The sequence below is a fragment of the Parasteatoda tepidariorum genome, chromosome 5, assembly GCF_982258835.1.
Source record: "Parasteatoda tepidariorum strain Cologne lab strain chromosome 5, Ptep-v5.0, whole genome shotgun sequence".
In the NCBI taxonomy this organism is placed as follows: Eukaryota; Metazoa; Arthropoda; class Arachnida; order Araneae; family Theridiidae; genus Parasteatoda; species Parasteatoda tepidariorum.
The window spans coordinates 69,602,996-69,622,764 of record NC_141759.1 but is presented as its reverse complement, the minus strand read 5'-3'; the positions used below and the strand labels follow the sequence as shown (position 1 = coordinate 69,622,764).

The 19,769-nt window shown below is 30.3% G+C and overlaps 1 protein-coding gene across 22 annotated transcripts in view; it reads right to left on the bottom strand.

Moving 5' to 3' along the window:
- LOC107444790 (uncharacterized) overlaps positions 1–19,769 on the bottom strand; it is a 77,400-nt gene that overhangs the window by 21,482 nt on the left and 36,149 nt on the right. For 6 of the 22 annotated variants that reach the window (XR_006224937.3, XM_087164164.1, XM_043040409.3 and 3 more), the window contains one exon: positions 3,035–4,700. The exons of 11 other annotated variants lie outside the window; for them this stretch is intronic. Coding sequence is in view for 5 of the 11 variants with exons in the window: in XM_087164164.1 (XP_087020290.1) it covers positions 3,035–3,074 (40 nt within the window). In the remaining 6 variants the exon portion in view is untranslated. Of the gene's footprint in view, positions 1–3,034; positions 4,701–13,925; positions 14,031–19,769 lie in introns of all 22 variants that reach the window. 5 more of the 22 variants (XR_011637801.2, XR_006224942.3, XR_011637802.2 and 2 more) reach the window with 1 other exon arrangement.

Genomic DNA, 19,769 nt, shown 5'->3' with positions numbered 1-19,769 from the left:
CACTATTAAAAATTAATAGTTAAAAAAGTAAAAGTGATTTTAGTCTTCGAGAGTTTTTTTAAAAAAAAAAGTAGTTGAACCCATTTATTCCGTTCCATTTATGCGAAAAGCAATTTCCATTTCTTTGCCATAACGTTTGTTCACATTAAAAAATGTGGACATTATATAACAAAGAGAAACATATAAAAAAATTTTATTGCTTGCACAAAGTTCATATAAACTTCATAGGGGTAGTTTAATGTATATTTGGCTAAAACATCATTTAAAACCGTTATTATGCTAAAGATCAATGCAACATTAGGTAGCACAAATTGCTTTTTAGTGGAGTAATTTAATGATTTTAAGGTATAAGTCTATAAACCTAAAGATTCAATGTTTTTTAAAAGGACATTTCGGCATTAAACGTACAATGGAAAGTAATTTGCTTAATGGGAAAATGACTGCTATAAACTTAATGTAGTGTTATTAGATTTTAATGTACAGTTTCCTATAAAAATATACTTTGTTTTTTTTAAAAAAAAATTCTAAATTATTATAGGAATCTATTGCAAAATAATATGTTATTAAAGGTTAATAAAACAAAGAATTTATGGAGGGAAAAAATATGTTTTTAATTTGAAAACGTTAAAACTTTTAATTTATCCCCTTAAACAATTAAGAGATATCTATAATCTATGAAAAACGAAATATTTACTATTCGAAAAGCTCACCTTGTAAGCGATAGGACAAAGCAAAGACTGAACTGAATCAATTCTTAACTAGGATTCTATTAAGGATTAAAAATAATGCAAATTATATCATAATAGATGTAAAAAAGTATAAATAATAATTATGCTTAACAACATACAAACCATAGTTTTCTGATACATTGCATTGTAAAACTATAGACAATGCAATGTTTATTTATTTTTTAAAAATAAATCTAAGCCATAGACCATAAATCATTAAAAAACGGGCTCTGAAACATTTTTAATACTGAAAGTAGTAATTTCGCTCCGAACAGACGCTCAGATAAGAAGCAGTCATGCACTGACAAAAAAGTATGGTCGAAAATACCAGAATATGGTAAAATATACCGCATGCCTGGCTCTAAGAGAACACCAAGAAAGCTTGGAAATTTTTACCGAAGCGCTTTGGTAATGATGTCAGAAATATTAACAATGAAATAAGGTTTTATAATATATGATAAAATTTCGTAAATATGCTAAAATTTGGAAATTTGGAAAAAATTTGGAACATAACATCTTTAAAGCATTGCATAATAACCATTTATTCTATTCTATAATTTTGGAAACCAGAATTTCCGGTAAACTGTTTCCTTATGAATAGAAAAATTATCAGATGGATGATTTTAAACACTGTATATTCAGGTTAAACAGAACTGTTACTTTTTTAACTAGATATATCATTGAAATGCCATTTACATACAGAACGCACTGTTATAATTTTAATTCTGAAATTACTGTAAAAGTATCGGCAGCAGTTTGTTCATCAGATTAACCATAAGGTCCATGGTTAGTAGAATTTCTTTGCCTTTGTAGTTTTCAAACTATTTGCAACTGGTACGGGTAAGAAATCACGAAAGCAAAACTATACGGTTTTGTAACGATTTGCAATTAGCAAAGTTTCTTAACCATGAAAATAATATTTAAACAGACATTGGAGCTCTGTGCATGCTGTGCCATTTACGCGTGAATGATAGTTTGCTCTTCTTATAGTCCAGGGTCGTCGATTGAAGAGTACAGGATACTTGCATAGAAGAAAAGGAAGAAAAACATGCAAGCCATTTTTAGACCATAGAAGGACTGCTCGGGATTCGAACTGCTTTTCAGTCGGTCATGAGATTGACAGATTTGCCCTCTCAGCCACAATATGTACCCAACTTTACGAATCAAAATGGCCTCATGTGGGCCTAGTTAGCGTGGATAGAATTCTGGTTATAAAACATCATTTGGTAAAAACAATCAATAAACTTTTTTCCCACACTTGAATATCATTGTTTTTAAACTTATTTGACTGTTTTGATTGAATATGGTGAAATAATAATTAAATACAATAAATTTTACCCCTGTAACTTGTTCAAAATCACGTATAACAGAATCAGATATGTTTAATAAAACAAAACGTAATAATAGGCATACAAACAGCTGACTGTGTAAGCGCGAATAAAATGTTTGAACAACACTATAAAACTCAGCTATTTATGTAGCTCAACTCAATAGAAATTACGAGATTTTTGTTTTAAATATTTTTAGCATTTGTTTTTAACTATTGAACTATTACAAAAAATGAATATAGTTATTTATTCAGTTTAGCTATTACTAAATTAATTGCTAGAAACTATACTAAATAAAAATTGAATACCTCAAATAATGAAATTAGTGTGTCTAGTACTTTTGAAACGTTCATTTTGAAATCCTTACTGAAACCTAATTATAATACAAAGAAGATAAATATTGTTTCTTTTGAAGAACAAATTCAGTCTGTTAAAGATTTCTTTTAATAATTTAGAATAACTAATTCTAATACATATTGATGTAATGATTGTGTATGTAAGGCATAACTTGCCTCTCATTAAATTTTCTTCAAATATTTCTAACATAATTATGATAACTATAACAATATTTTGCAAAAATTATCAAAATAGATATGTAAGATAATTAGTCCAAAAACTATTCACGAGTTGTTTTCGAAATGTTAATTATTCATTAATTTGATTGATCATTCAAAAAATAAGAAAAGAACTATCCATATCTGGCGAGCAAGTAGCACTAATTTTTTTTTGAAATTCTGAACAATTATAAATATTTTGAACTTTAAAAATTTATTAAAAAAAACAATTTATGAACCTCTGCTATTATTGCTCTAATATTTAGAAATGAAATTTTATTGAGCTCTGATGTCCACACTTTTATATTTTTTCAAGTAAATTTGGCGAAAATGAATATTGAGGTTATTACGTTATAAATAAAGTATAGTTGTGTTGTTCAAGAATGTATAAGATAAATTTTTTTATGAGACAAATGTTAATTACCATTTTCGTAGTGGGGTTCAATATCAAAACATATTAGCATGTGTGTTGACCCCTAAAATTGACATTTAACTTCCTTCGTTATGTTAGCGATAAAACTTTCTTTTGTAATCAGCCAACTGCAAAAAGGTATTTTAGTACTTTCTTTTTAATCCTACATCAAGAGAAATTTCTATTTCTTTTTTACGTCCCACTAGAGTTGCACAATCGGCTATTGGCGACGGTCTGTGACAGGATTCAGATCTGAAGAACATGCTGGCCATATGAGGCAGTGAATATCCTCGCATTGTACACACTTCTTGATAGCTGTTGTTCGATGACAAGTTGCGTTTTCGTCCATAAAAAGTTTGTCACCGACATCACCATGGAACAAGCAAACATGAGGCAGAAGAATATCATTAATGTAGCGTTGGTCAGTCATAGTCCAAGTTGGAAGCCCATAGAGGGGCGTGCGGTCATTAGTCATAATGCCATCCCGAACCATGATACTACGTGTTGGATATCTGTCCTTCTCCTGTATGTTTGTTTGATTATGCGCAGTACCAATCTCACGCTACTCTCTTCTGAGAATTGTGCGCAAGCCCAGTTCACTTTGCTCTCATTGGATGCTGAAGACACCATAGCAAATGGTCTCCATGGTGACGTCTGGACAATGGTATGCATACGCAACCGGTCGGCTTGTGTATAGTCCTCCTGCTAGCAAGTGTCTGACTACAGTTTTGCGGAAGATTCGCGTACCAGCAGCAACATGATACTAATTTGTTACCTGACTGGCTGTACTGCTCCGGCTTCTTTTTGTCTGTGGTACTACGAAAATGTCTTCTTCAAGAATTGTACATGGAACAAAACCTTCATGACGTCTTCTACTCATTCCATCAGTTTGAAATGATTTCCTCAGCCTTAAAACAACACTGTAGATGGCAAGCTCTTTAGCAACATTTGTTAGTTTTCGGTTTCTTCAATCTTTCCGATAATACGGCCACGCGTAAAGGCATCTACAAGACATCAGGAATGCATGACAAATCGCAAGTACGTCAATTTATCTTTTCCCCGTCATACTTTGATTTTAAAAGATAGCGCTTAATATATGTGTCAAAACTTTTATCAACGTTATTGTTGGAGTGGTTTGTTACTCCTCTGAATACATTAAATTAACAGAATTAAGTTTCGGTCATGTGTTGGCAACAGATATTTTCTTTTCAGATAACGTAAGTGACGTATTCCGTGCATATCATTATGGAATCTGTATGTAAGGCATGCATTGTTGTAAGCATGTGTCTTGTCTCTTCACTATGTCACTTCACTGTGTGGTTGTTTCCAGTGATGTACCAAGATTTTTGTTAAGCTGTATTTATATTTAATATCTTCAGTTGTACGCTGTATCGAGATGGTACTGTATGAAATAAAGAAATGTTTAAATCTTCAAGTTTCTTTATGTGAGTTAACACTTTCACTCACTACTGTGCTTAGTCAGCTAACGCGTCAACAGTTATCATGTGACAAACCAGTTCAGCCTAAAATTTCCATGCGCTAAAGACGCCTTCCTGTATCACGCACTTATGCTAATTTTCACATTTCCTTAACTTCAATTTTGTGGTTGCTATTGTTGTTAGTTCCATCCGTCCTTAGCGATTTTCCAGCATTGCAATAATTAAGCTTAATCGATTTTCTGAATAAAAAGCAAAAACAGTTAAATCACGTTAACATCAAACTAAAATAAGCATAAAACTAATCGAGGAATTAGAGAAACCAAAACCATCAAAGGATTTTTTTTATTTATAAATTTCTAAGCTTCCTCATGCATTTCCAATTCTAATGGAACCCTGGAAAATTTCTGGCAAGAAGAGCATGTAGTAATTGCAAAGGAAAGAAAAAACAATAATTTTGCTAATGGTTAGTCTTCCACCTTGCACTCTAAAGAGAACAGTTCACATTACTTTTCGGTTTATCTTAAAGAAACGATTTTTTTTTTTGCGTTTCGAAAGTGTTGCATCCAAATGTAATTAATGAAGAGCAATAAGCGCGTTTAGAGACGAAGCAGACCAAATAATTTAAATTTCTTTAGTTTCTCGACCATGTAATTATCCTTAAGACACGAAGTAATTCCCCTTTTTTGTAAGTTTTAAATAAGATGGGAGTTTCAAACATAACGAAAGAAAATATTGTAATATAAATTTTTTAATTAAAAAATATTTTCAGCGGTTTAGATTGGTTTCATTAAATGAATAAATCAAATCATAAGAATTACCAGACATGTAATTAAGTTTAGGAAAAATTTTTCATGGGTTCATTTATAATAATATTGAAAACATAAAAGAGTTAAAGTAATAAAAAATATTTTAACATTGAGTCTCATGATTAGTGAAACTTGTCAGAGATTCAGGATTAAAATATTTTAATCTGTGTATAAGTTTTCATTCAAAATTAAAAAAAAATACTTACCAAGAAAACGATAAAAATTTATTAATAATAAACACAAATGAGACTATTTCAAGCAATTTGGATGACTCTTCACTGTTGTTTTTCAAATTATATAGATGCAGAAATATGGGTAGACTATATTTCAGGGTGCCCCTTGATTCTCGCCAAGTTGCGATCGCGGTTGATCGCCAAGCTGGGCGATGTTGAAACCCAATCGTAATTCTGATTGGTTTAGATTTTAGTGTTATTTTTAAATGTTCAACGGTATATTTAATTTCAGAGGTCCGTTAGTTCTGCGTTGGATACTGGCTGCTAAGCCTACTTCTGCTGGTCAATAAAATCGGAGGTATGTGGGCAGTCATAAAAAGGGACTTTAGAATAAAATGTCACTGCCAGTCCGGCACCACAGACGCCATTTTCGATTCGTATTTCGCCGAATTTATGTGGCGATGGAGGTACACAGATTCTATTCATGATAAATTTAGACCCCATCTAACTGCTGTTAGAGAATTCTGAATTCGCGAATCGCGTCTAATAATTTGACTAAAAAAATATATAAATACCTGTGACGTGACTAGCTATTTTATATTGTACTGTTATTGTCGATGTTCATCCTTTGAGTCTGTAATGTAACGCTGCAAGTTAATCTATGTAAAATTAAGTTGTCGCTACTAGGCCGGGATAGCCTGGTCAGTGGGGTGCCGGGCCATGTCCAAGAGTTCGTGGGTTCGGTCCCCGCCGGTCGAAGACTCCCCGTGTAGTAAATGGTGACTGATGCACGTAAAATCTGTCGAGTCTCAGAGTCCTCCATGTTCCCATAACAAATCAATACCTCTGGGGGTACCGATCCAGGAGTCTCCTTGTCTTTTGGATTGGTTCGAAATTACAAGGCTACGGCGTTGTACATTAGTAGTCGTAAACCCAAAAATTGAGTCGACTATTCAACGGTGATCATAAAATAAAGTAAAAAACATAAAATAATTGGACTAGGGACTATATATAACATTTTTTTTGTACTTTCCTGCTTTTGCTGACCGTTTGTATCGTCGGATCTTTGATTTAATTTTAGTAATCAGTAAAAAAATCATAAATTTTTACAATCTACACGGAAAAAGTACAATAAAAAATACCGACACTCAAGTTGCCTGTACTTTTTGCCGTAAAATCCACTTTAACCGTAAAATTGTGTACTATAAATTTTACAGTATTTACTGAATTACAATGATTCAATAAATATTAATCTAGAAACTTCGGTAAATCATAATTTTTTTTTCTCTGTGAAATTTTATGGTAAAAATTGCAGGCATCTTGAGTGCCGGCAAATTTTAAAATAGTTCTTCAGGACTTGTTTTACAGTGTACGCAAGCAATTAAAAAGAATGTATTATTCTTTCCAGCACAAACGTATCTAAATGTTGTAATGCGAATTCAAAAAGGAAGACAAAAACAGAAGTTTTAAAAATTTAAGAAACGAGAGCGACACTTGGAATTAAAATGAGAATATACATAAATAAAAAAAATAAGAAAACTTTCATTAAATACTCATGAGATATTTGTTCAGATGAACTCTCCAAACTTTAGATTAAATATTTACTTTGCTATTGTGATTTCTTTTCAATTTTTAAGATATACAACCACTTTCTTGCATACTAAATGAAACGTCCCTCCTAGGGGAATATTTTTGAGAATTCAGCTCGTTGAGTTACTTGAATATTCAACAGCAGTGTATAAATTATTTCAGTCGTATTGTGTCAGATTTTTCAGATTCCTCTTGAATAATTCGAGTTAAAAGATTAAGTTCGATTCATTTTATTTACAGATTACAACTGAAACAAACTACTTTAAATTTTAAGTTAAAGCATGAAAAATATGTGTTAAAATGGATGTAATATATGATGTAAAAATTTTATTAAACTCTACTAACTAGTATAATTTATGTTGTCCAATTCACAAAGCAAAGTGAGTTTCTTTGAATTTTGATTAGGCCTAACTGTAAGATTTCGGTAAAAATATACTTGAGGGTGCCCCTTGGCGAAATGGGCGATTTTTGTTTGGCGCCATTCCTGTTTGCGCAGAACATCGTGGTAACAGAAATGGCGGCCAAAACATAATGATATTTCAATAAAACATTGAAAAATTTCACCAAAACATCGGCCAAAACTTTATAAAATTGCATTGAGCCCAATATAAGCAAAATTAATAAACCCAATAAAATACATTTCGAAACAACAATTAATGGAGTAAGCACAGAAGGGAAAAAAAAACAACTCACTTCTTCATTAAGCTTGAATATCCTCAGATTTAGGTGCACAGAATTCTCTAATAGCAGTTAAATACTGCCTAAACTTATCATGAATATAATCTGTGTACCTCCATCGCCACATAAATTCGGCGAAATTCGATTCGAAAATGGCGTCTGTGGTACCGGACTGGCGGTGACAAGTCCCTTTTTATGACTGCCCACATATCTTCGATCTTATTGACCAGAAGCAAAAGTAACCTTACCAGCTGGTATCCAACGTAGAACTAACTAACCTCAGAAATTACATATACCGTTGAACATTTAAAAATAGCACTAAAATCTAAACCATTCAGAATCACGATTGGGTTCAACATCGCTCAGCTTGGTGATCAACCGCGATCACAACTTGGCAAGAATCAAGGGGCACCCTCAAATATAGTCTACCCAAGATTTTTGTGTCAAGATGCACACAGTTGGTAAATAATTCATGTACTCATCTTTGGCGAATTGATCATCTAGCTTAGGAATTTGATCAAATCTCCATTTTATTCATTTCCCTGCCATATATACATTAAAAAGTTACTGGAATTCATTGAATCTTAATATCTTGTAAGCTTTCTGTAACTTTGGTAAACTATATCGCAATACAACTCATGAAGCTGATTATTGCACAACTTTTTTTAAGTCTTTTTAAATACAGGTTTTGGAAGCTGTTTAAGGCACTGCTGACGTAATATCAATGTCTTCTGATGGCACTGATTATTATTATTATAGGAGTAGGGTTGTATCCCGGGTCGTGACTTGAAGTATCAGCAGCTTCAGTCCAGCTGTCAGTACTTAATGCTGATCACATTTTCATCACCATACCTTTGGTCTTTTGCATTCGAAATAATGGAACATTAACCTCCATGACCTTCTTCTTGGACAACAACTGGTTGTTGAGGAATTTTCTTTTTTCTCTATGCTTTCTTACACACCAAGTACTTTTTTTACGTTTTTTCAGAAAAATAGTATAAAATATTGATGGAAAGTTATTTTGTCTTTGAAATTGAGACTTAGAATCGATCTAAATGTAAATTTTTTTAATTTAAGAACCATACAATACAAATTTATATTTAATAACTTCAATTTAGAATAAAAAAGAGAAAAATTAGATTCCTCAAATGACATTGGTAAAAAGTAATATATTTCTTTTTGTCTTTTGAATAAAAAAAAATTCCTTCACGAGAAAAAAGTCTGCATTAGAAAAAAGCAAAAGTAGAATTCAAAATCAAATATTTCATAATTCATTTCTATTGTACTTATTATTTCTAGATCACTAATATAATTAAAAATGAATGGAGTTAGACAAAATTGCATCCTTTGACACGAAAATATTTTAATTCAGTAGTTTCTAATGAACATATTTAAAAGAAAAAAAAAACTCGTTTAAATCTATTATAATAAAAATGAATATGTTTAAATGGTTCTGAAGAAATATTTTTTTCGTTCTTTTGAAAATTATTATTTACAAGTGTCTTAAACAAAATAGACAATTAGTTGGTTGGTTGGTGTCGTATCCTCTATTGAATCATATTTCATGGTGTGCTTAAATGATTTTTGTTATTTCTGTGGCATTAAATGGATACAAATCCTCTTCTGTGAGGTAGTTTAAGAGGTAAAGGCCTGCAGCGACTGCAGGGCAGTTAAAAACATGATATGTTGTCAGTTCCACATTAGGACAGTTGCCACAGGTTTGATATTTTCTAGTCCCAACTGTAGAAATTTTCATGTTTCTATGATGTTTTGTTCTTAGTCTGATGAGAGTAGTGGCTGTCTTCCTATCGATGTCAAGATTAGTTATTTAATCGTGGGCTTTGATTTTTGAAGGGGTGAATAGTCTTGACTTTGCAAAAGCATTTGCAAGACAATTAGTGAAAAATATATAACCAGGGAAAAATATATAACCAGTGAAAAATATATAACCATATTACTATCTAATTAATAGTTCGTAACTTAATGCAAAAGAATCCGAAGTACAATAAACTACATTAAATCTATACATATTGCTTATTAACGTTATATAAATCAATGAAAAACTCAAGGTGTTTTAGATATTGCGATTATAAGAACATAATTTTTCAAAAGAACCATACGTGCATTAAACTACATTACTAGTGTACATGTTGCATGGAGAAAAAAATTCTGGTTAAATTACCGCACTGCATAGTAAAGACATTTCTTGCGGAAAACACCATAGTTCTGTTTAATGAAACTCAAATATACGGTATTTAAACAATTCATTTCATCATATGGTTATTTTTCCATTCATATGATGATGATTTTTCGGAAATTCGTGTCTAGAAAATTACATTTCTTATTGCCACATATTTAGTAAAAAATACAAAAAGCAAAATAGTTTTTGGCCCATGCACTCTAAGGTATCATTATGAAATTTCCAAATTTTACCACATATACCAAATTTCACCTAATTATTGATAATTTTACGAAAATCATTATTAAGGCACTTCAGTAAATATTACAGTGTTTCTTAGTGTCCCCATAGATCCAGAAACGTGGTAAATTTTGCCGTATTCCAGTAGTTTTGTTAATACTTTTTTCTCAGAGTGTTAAATATTCAAATAAATCAACGAAAAACTTTTGGAACTATTGAGTCCTAGCTCTAAATATAAGGATTATTACACTATGTAAAATAATTCCACTCGAGGTTACTAATTCTAGACCTGCTGTTTCATGTTAATGATTTTTCTTCTTTTTGCCGGTTATATTGAATTTGCAGGATTGAATAATTTCCTTTTGGAAAAAAGAATTCTTCTCATTATTACCGTTTGCATCATTTTCATATTATACTTAAACAAAGATTCTTCTGAGCATGCTATCGTAATATGTAAAATTAAAAGCAGAAATCTATTATTTTCGAAAAAATTTCAGAGTAGCGTTCATCTCTTAAACTGGCTCCTTGAGTGAAAAATTTGTACAAAAGGTTATCCTGCGGGTTTGAAGAATTTCCTTTAAAAAAAATGCTTCGTATTATAAAAACTTTTACATCATTTTCATATTATACTTAAACAAAAATTCTTCTGTGCATGCTAACATAATAAGTAAAATTAAAGGCAGAAATCCATTTTTTTCGAAAAAATTTCAGAGTAGCGTTCATTTCCTAAACTGGCTCCTTGAGTGAAAAATTTGTACAAAAGGTTATCCTGCGGGTTTGAAGAATTTCCTTTAAAAAATGCTTCGTATTATAAAAACTTTTACATCATTTTCATATTATACTTAAACAAAAATTCTTCTGCGCATGCTATCATAATAAGTAAAATTAAAGGCAGAAATCCATTTTTTTCGAAAAAATTTCAGAGTAGCGTTCATCTCTTAAACTGGCTCCTTGAGTGAAAAATTTGTACGAAAAGTTATCCTGACAAGCACAATAGTTCTATCGAATAGTATGTCAGTTTTCAATGCGGAAAAGCAAGAACATTTACTTCGAACTGGTTCGGGTTTGATAGCTAAAATAATGACGAATAAAGCGAATACATAAGATATATTTCATTTAAACTGATTTTGCTAAAAATAAATGCCATTTTATTTCCAAATTAACATATTTAAATTGAGAACTATAAAAGAAAATCTTATTTTGTTTTGGTGAACAAAATATTTCACATGAGATTATTTCTAGCTGTGAATTAATTTGTACCAAACTGAAAGATAAATTGAATCCTATTTAGCTTTTAAGTAAGCATTGCGAACTAAAATCTAAAACACTTCTAACATTTGTTTGTTCAGTTTCATTTGTTTGTTTCGTACAGATGTCAAGTACTACATAATTTTCTAGAAATACATTAGACACGTCGAGACTTTTACTGCATTTACACTTAACTTAATGAGTACCGGCACACGCAAACTACTTCACTATAATTGAGTTTCACTTGATCCAGAAGCACCAGATCTTGATATTGTTTAAAAGCTTAGTTAAATTAATTGCTGCTGCCAATTTAGCAATCTGCGAGTGAAGTTATTTTCAGTGAACAAAAACTATGAGTCCTAGTAGGACAAATCTTTGTTTTTACACATCTTAAAAAGAATCAAGTAAATAGGTTTGGCTCCATTTGAGTTTCTATGAGCTTAAACTAATGAGACCATATTAGTTGTGGATGAGTTTTAATTTTTTGATTTCTGTAGGAGTAAGGAATTGTTCAAATCTTAATACGACCTTATTAGTGGTTTTCAGTTGTTTAATTATTAATTACGCTTTGATGCAGTGTAAAATTTTACACATTTGAATTGAAATTTACTTGATTTTAAGCATTTTGCTATATTAAACAAAACGTCTAATCTAACAATCGCAAATATCACTGTTTATAAGAACATATTAAATAATGAATGGAACGCTTCAATCTTTAATTTACAATAAAAAATATCTGAACTGAATTAATGAATAGTAGAGAAACTAAAAAAAATGGGATTAATTTCAATTCTAAAGAATTAGTAGTTTTGAAAGAAAAGTATTATACCTAATTGGTTATCGCTAAAGATTTCTAGCAAGTAATTCATATACTATACTAACTTCTTATAGTGCGCTTCAAATTGTAATTTAAGAAATAAATGATGTTTCTCTTTCTTTACAGGTAAGATATTCCTCTTTTATTTGCAAGAATTGGTAGGTTTTTGAAAGAAAATCAATATTACTAATTGGTTATTGCTAAATGTTTAAAATAAGTAATTCATGTACTCTAGTAAACTTTTATAGTACTCTTCAAAATATAAATTATGCCAAAACTATAATCATTGGGCATGTCTTTAAGTTTTAGAAGTAATTGCACTATAAAAAAAATTGATTTTTCCCATTCTTCAAGGTAAAAATATTTATAATTTCTCCCTTCTTGTTTGGTAAGAATTATATCTTTTCAGAAGCAAAATACTCTAACTAATTGGTTTTCGATAATATTTTAATAAGCATTAAATAGTTGTTTTTTACTTTGAAAAGTATTCTGAATAAGTTAAATCCTTAAAAATCATCATGCAATACTATGTATTGTTAAAACACTTACTCTAAAATAATTGCCTTTTCTTTTTCTCTTCAAAGGTGATATTTATAATTTTTTTGTTTTTATTTTGTAAGAATTAAAATTTTTTTGGAGTAAATTACTAATACAAATCGGTTTTAGCTAAATATTCTAAATACGTGTTCCATATACTAAAGTTTTGATCGTTGAGTAACATATCAAATAGCAACGTAACTATATTAAGACCTTAAATATCACTTCCCATCACTATGAATTATAGAAATGAATACAATTATGCACTATTAGAATTTTCATTATAAATTGCGGTAAAATAATCGGCACCAGTCTGTTAATCCAATTAACCGTAATGTTTACGGTAAAGAACATTCTTTACCTTTACGATTTTGAAGCTGCTTACAACTAGTTTGATTAAAAAACAATGAATGTAAAACTGTACTGTTTTTTTAGCCATTTACAACAAGCATGGTTTAAAATTTTTTTAACTAGACATTGGAGATAGCTTAACAGCTTTATGGTGCTGCCATCTATGCGTGAATGAGAGTATTATATCCTAACAGCCGATGGTCACAAAAGGTATGGCAGAACGCTTGAAAATCTTCATATGTCGAAGGGAATGGAGGATATATTGTGGGATTTTTTTTTATTTCCCATGTGCTGCACAATCAGTCTTCCCGATGAGCAGACCTAGTGCGTTCTCCAGAAGTGGCATCCACACTTTCAGGACCACCACAATGGGTGAGATACCGTTGGCCATGTTAATTTGGACGTCCAGTTTCTGCCACTCTAGATGGCAGCACCGAGACTCTTTTTGGATGCTAAAGTGCACTAGGAACTTAATTTTGCCGGAAATGCCAAGAACCAATAAGGCACTCCAGGAATCTTTTACATGCCGCATAATCATACGACAAGGCCGCTGAGGATTTTCTGCATCCCGAAAATCCGGTGTCTAGGCCGGGGATCGAACTCGCAGACTTGGGACTAGAAGGCCGACGACAAACCAACTGCGCCACCCAGCCACATATTGCAGGACTCGAACCCCCGTTCTGCCGGTCAGAATATTAATCGATTAGACTTCGTGACTGTAATATGTACCCTTCTGCAAGGAACTAAGTAACTTCATTAGGTGGGCTGAATTGGTGCGATTGGTAACCAGCAGTAGTCTGTACCTTTAATTAACAGTAAAATTCACGATAAAGAAAATTTTTTACCTTGAAGGAGTTGAAACTGCTTACAGCTAGTATGGTTAAAGAGCCATATGAACTCAGAAGTATACGGTTTTCTTGACAATTCTCTTTAAGCAAAATTTCAAAACCCTAAAAAATAATTTTAACAGGACATTGGAGCTATAATTTTCGTTTAGTAATACTGAATGTAGACATCTGTACGGAAATGAGAATATCGTTTTCTATCAGTCTGGGGTTACAAATTGGGGAGTGTAGAGCACTGAAAACTCTTCACGTGTTGAAGGGAATGTAGAAAATATTGTGATAGGGTAAACTAACCAGTGAAGGAACACTTAAGCTTCTCTTGCCTTTTAAAAAATCATATTAATTTCAAAATTCGTAATTTTAGTTAAATGACTGTGTTAACATATTTGTTACTAATTGCAAATTATGTAAAAAAATTGCAGAGAACTTACATAATGTTTTAAATATTGTTATTAAGTTTTGACATATTGTTTGAAAGTTTTGTAGGTTCAAATATCAAGTAGTAAGAAGACCAAGTGAAGGAACAACTCTTACCAGTGAATGAACACCCAGTAAAGGAACACTTAATTTTGGTTATTTTAAATGCTCTTTATGATTTTATAAGCCATACAAATATTTAAAAACAAGTTTATTCTTGAAATTATAACATATTAATACTTGGAAAATGGTAACTTTTTTTTTGTATTCATGAATTGAAAATTAAAGTGTCAGCATATTAACACATACTGTTCATTCACTGGGAAATCTATGCCCAGTAAAGGAACATGCCTGTTCCCTCACTGGCTAGAAGTTGTTTTTCGTATTTTTAACATACTTTTGATGCGGAACATCACTAAAGGTACAAGAAAATAAAGTTTATCTTTTATTTTCATTAACTTAGAAAAAAAACCCAGTAATGGAGCACTTGTTCCTTCACTGGTTTTTCATCGTTTGGTGATCCAGTGAATAAACACCCCCATATCTCAGTACTTTATTGTGCTATGATGACTAAAAAAAAATAAAACGTAACTTCAATAACTATATTTTGAATTCTCTTTTTCACAATGAAAAAAATAAAACTATTACATGCAATTAATTCCACTTCAAACATATAAATACAAACATTCACCTTATAATTTTTTCAAAGAAACAAGTTGTTGCAGAGATAATAACGAATTCAAAATTTTTTCCTGAGAAGTCTATTTGACCAGGTAATCCAAAACATTGCTAGATGACTTCCTATTGTTTGGCAGTAAGCTATTGTTACCAATCAATCTAAAGAAAAACTTTCAAATTCTTATTTTTAATCAATATATATGAAATGTTCTTTCACTGGGTAGTGTTCCTTCACTGGTTGGTTCTCGAACACCCGATTTGTGTTGTGTTAGTCAGGAAACAGACTGATTAGTTTTATCAGTTATAATAAATACCCTTCTACAAGGAACTAACCGGCTTCTTCAGGTGGGTCAAGTTGGTGAGATAAAATTCTGGCTTTTATTTGTATTAGATGAAATCACTTAATAAACGGTTTTTCTCACAGTTGACAGTCGGAATACCATCTTATTTACAGTTATTTGACTGTTATGTTTGAATATGGTAAGCTCTTCTTTTCTACCTTCTTTTGCTCTCCGAAAAGTTAGTAGAGTAAATCTTAAAAAGAATTAAACAAAACTTAAAAACTACTTAAAGAAATTCCTTAAAAGCAACTTAACAGTTTGACATTCTAAGTGGGTTTAATTCAAAATGACCATCTTATTTACAGTTATTTGACTGTTTTGTTTGACAAGGTAAAATGGCAATTAAACAAATTGTTATTTAACCACTTGTTCTGAGATATTTTTAACAGTGTGAGAAAATCGTTCTTTATAGCAATGAAAATCATTATCATTTTTTTGGTCACAAATTACTATCACGTACATTTCATATTTAAAACGACGTGATTCAGAAGATGTATTGAATTGTTCCTTTGCGCTTCGAAAAGTAACTGAAGTAAAGTTTAAAAAGAATTAAACAAAACTTAAAAGCCACTTAAAGAAATTCCTTAAAAGCAACTTAACAGTTTGACACTCTAAGTAAGTTTAATTCAAAATGACTTGAAATGTGAGGCGACTAAAAGCTTTTACACATTTTTAAAATGAATAAAATCAGTGTTTGATTCTTTGCATCGAAATGCCTCGAGAATAGTTTAAATGTTTCATCTAAGTTTTGCTTAGTCTGAATAATAAAGAAATATTTAAATAAGGTTTAGTACGGCGATGGAATTAAATAAAGTTTATTGATATAATTGAAAATAAAATGAAGTAAGGTATATTGATTTAAGTATTTAGTGTAACAAAACGATGAATTAAACAGCATCTGTAGACATCAAAAATTTAGAAGTATTATAAATATTATAAATTCGTGAATTATTTTACAAAGTAGAAAATTACGGTAAAAAGTACCGAAAATCATGGTGCCAGTATTTCTTTTCTTTTTTTTTTACCGAAAAATCCATTTTAATGATAAAATTTTCGAAACGAATATTCTGATGTAATGTTATTTTTACAGAAATATTTACGGTAAACATTTCTGAATCACTGTAAATTGAATAAATTTTTCTGTAAAAATTTCACTATAAAATATTATGGTAAAAATGGAAGTTATAGTAAAAGGATTAGGGCAAACGATTAATTGTAAGAAAGATTATGAAAAATTACAGTCAAAACTACTAGAACATGGTAAATTTTGCGTGTTTTTAATTTTATTTGAGCACCAAAATGCTATTTATTTTTTACTAAAGTGCTTTTTTCATGATTTTGGTAAAATTAACAATTAAATAACGTAAAATCCGGTAAATGAGGTAAAATTTAGCTACTTACTTACGAAGATTAAAACAAAAAGAAAAATTTTCTTGGGAATGAAAAGTAAAAGTTTTTTTTTAAACTATGAATTAATCAATATTTCCCTTTTTTTAAATCAACTGATGGCAGTTACATCAGTAATTGATACTGATGAACATTAGTAATTTGCTGTTTACATCTGAATTAAATTTTGTATTATTTACAAGGAAAAGTTATTGTTATTTTTGTTTAAGGAGAAATACCAGTTATGCTCTTAAAAAGGGCTAGCTCAAAACTCATTTATTACGAAACAAAAAAACTCATATAGATGGGATTTTCCCTAAAAACAGCTCTTAATGCATATTTTTATAAACTATTTAAAAAAAGACGATAAAAAATACTGATTTTATGCGTCACAAATATTGCGTTAGTCTTTTGAAGCAAAGTAAAAAGAATCAGATTCATACAACATTAGGTATCAAAACAGATTCGAGAAAAGAAAAAGATTAAAATCTTGGAAAACTGCTGTTTTTTTAAAAAAATTTTCTTAGAAAACGAAAAGAAAATGTTAAATAATCCACATTATAATTAAATAATCTATCCTAACCGTAGCTCAACTGTTAGTTATATATCAACTATTTGTTTCTATTTTTTTCCCAGTCGTATATACTAATCTAAAATAGCTTTTTTTTTCTTTTTTTTTTTAAAATTTTTTAAAAAATAATAGTAAAAATGGACAATACTAAATGCACCGTTTATATAATTCTTTTCATAAAATGCTGTGAAATTTTGCATCAATATTAGAGAATCCTGCAAGTCAACAAAACAGCCGGCGTATAAGCAGCAATGTGCGTGTTAAATTTGAAGTGGTTGAATCCTCCCATAGATTGTGGTAAAGAAGTTTGGAGGGAGAACTACCAGCTCAGGCGTTCCCCTGGTCATAAATCACAAGGTATTTATACAATTCCCGACAAGTGATAGAATCTAAAAAATGGGGCTGGTTGCTTGACCATAGTCGGAGATATTTGCCGTGAACTTCATTTAAAATAATATTTTAGTTAAAAGTTATAAAGAGTTAACTGAAAAAGGAAATATAATATATATTAAAATTAGTTCTCACAGAACACCACATGTGCGCACTTATACTATATGATGGTGTTTACTGCTTTAAAAAATATTTTATGCAAAGGTTATAGCGATAAGAATGGCGTGAAAAATAAATAAAACGAGAAAAGTGCGTTAATGTTTTCGTAATATTAATATTTAACTGTCATCTAGTGTGGCAGATGGTGCTCCTGCACTAGATGGCAGCACCATCTAGTGCGCAGAAACTAGACTTCCAAATTAACATGGCCAACGGTATCTCACCCATTGTGGTGGTCCTGAAAGAGTGGATACCACTTCTGGAGAACGCACTAGGTCTGCTCATCGGGAAGACTGATTGTGCAGCTCATAGGAAATGAAAAAAATAAAAATATTAAACTAAGACCATAATCTAAGATCATGAAATTCAATTAAAAAAGATTCTAAAAATATATAAAGGTGTTTTACTTCTATGTTATGATTCTATTATTATCAGTGTTGAAAAATATCACTTAAGTTTATGGTTATATTGGTAAAATATCTTTAAAAGTCATTCCTTTAATCATGCAGTTTTCGAAATAATTCTATAGCAATTCATATGGTATTCAGGTGCATTTTATTTATATCAGGCATAGTTATAGAAAATTATAGTGGGATTATTATTGTAGGAAACGTAGCTAAATGATAAATGTACCCATTTTACCAAACTTCTAATGCATCACATGGAGTTTTAAATGGTTTTTATAGTTTTTAACCTCTACATCACTAAATATTTGTTTATCTAAAACTCGTTAAACAGAAATCTGTGGCTTGTTTTGTGACAAAGAAAACTGAAGAAAAAGGACCTAAATCACAAAAAGAGGAATTCATGCAGTGAAAAGTATTTATCTTATGCGAATCAGTAATGATAAAATGTTTCTCAAATTATCGTAAAACTCAAATAAGATTTGTAAAATAAAATGAAATATTAAATAAGAAGAAATCTTAGAGTTTTATCCATATGTTGTCTGTCATAAATATTAATCTGAGATAACTACTTTTTTTCATTTTTGAAATAATATCTTAAAGATTATAGCAAAAATAGTTAATACTAAACACACAGAGTTTCAAATGGTTTTTAACTTACATCACAAAACATCTGTTTGTCTAAAAATCATTCAACAGAAATCTAAATCTTATTTTGTGACAAAGAAACTAAAGAAAAAGTTTAATCACAAAGAGAAGAATTTATGCAACGAATAGTATTTATCTTATGAGAATCAGTAACGATAAAATGTTTCGCAGACGATCGTAAAACTCGAATTAGATTTTTTCTAGGTTCTTATAAAAGCTAGATATATAAGGTTAAATGTGAAGTATGCAGGAAAGAAAAACATCAATCGAATAGTAAAAGTATCCTCATAATGATAACATGTTCTTCTATTGATGTGTTGGAGCAACAAGGTAACTATTAATGGAACTTGTTTGCGTTTTCTTGATTGAAAAATATTGTTTACTACTGTTTTTCATGGTTAAAAAATATTATGGTTTTCCCTTCTGTTTATCTGAGTTTTTTTTTGTTTTAAAATTCAGTTTATTAGATCTAAGTTTGAAATTGATTCCATAACTTATCGTCAGATTGATAAAAGGAAATTTTAATATATTTCATTTATAATTTAATTCCTGGAATAATCTTAATAGTTGTCTGATATATTTTTTGGAGGAAAGTTTTTTCTGTAATCTAATTGTACTTAATTTCATAATTAAATCTTTTATTTATAGTTAAATTGATCTAACGGAAATGTATTTAATTTTCCTGATAATTTAATTCCTGAAATTAACTAAGAACTGAATAACATATATTTTTAAGAAGAAAGTTTTCTTTTGTTAAATGTTTCTCTGATTTTATGTTTTGTATGGCTGAGGTTGTATTTTTAAAATGAATCTAATATATTTCGCTTTTTACACTTAATGTGTTTTTAGT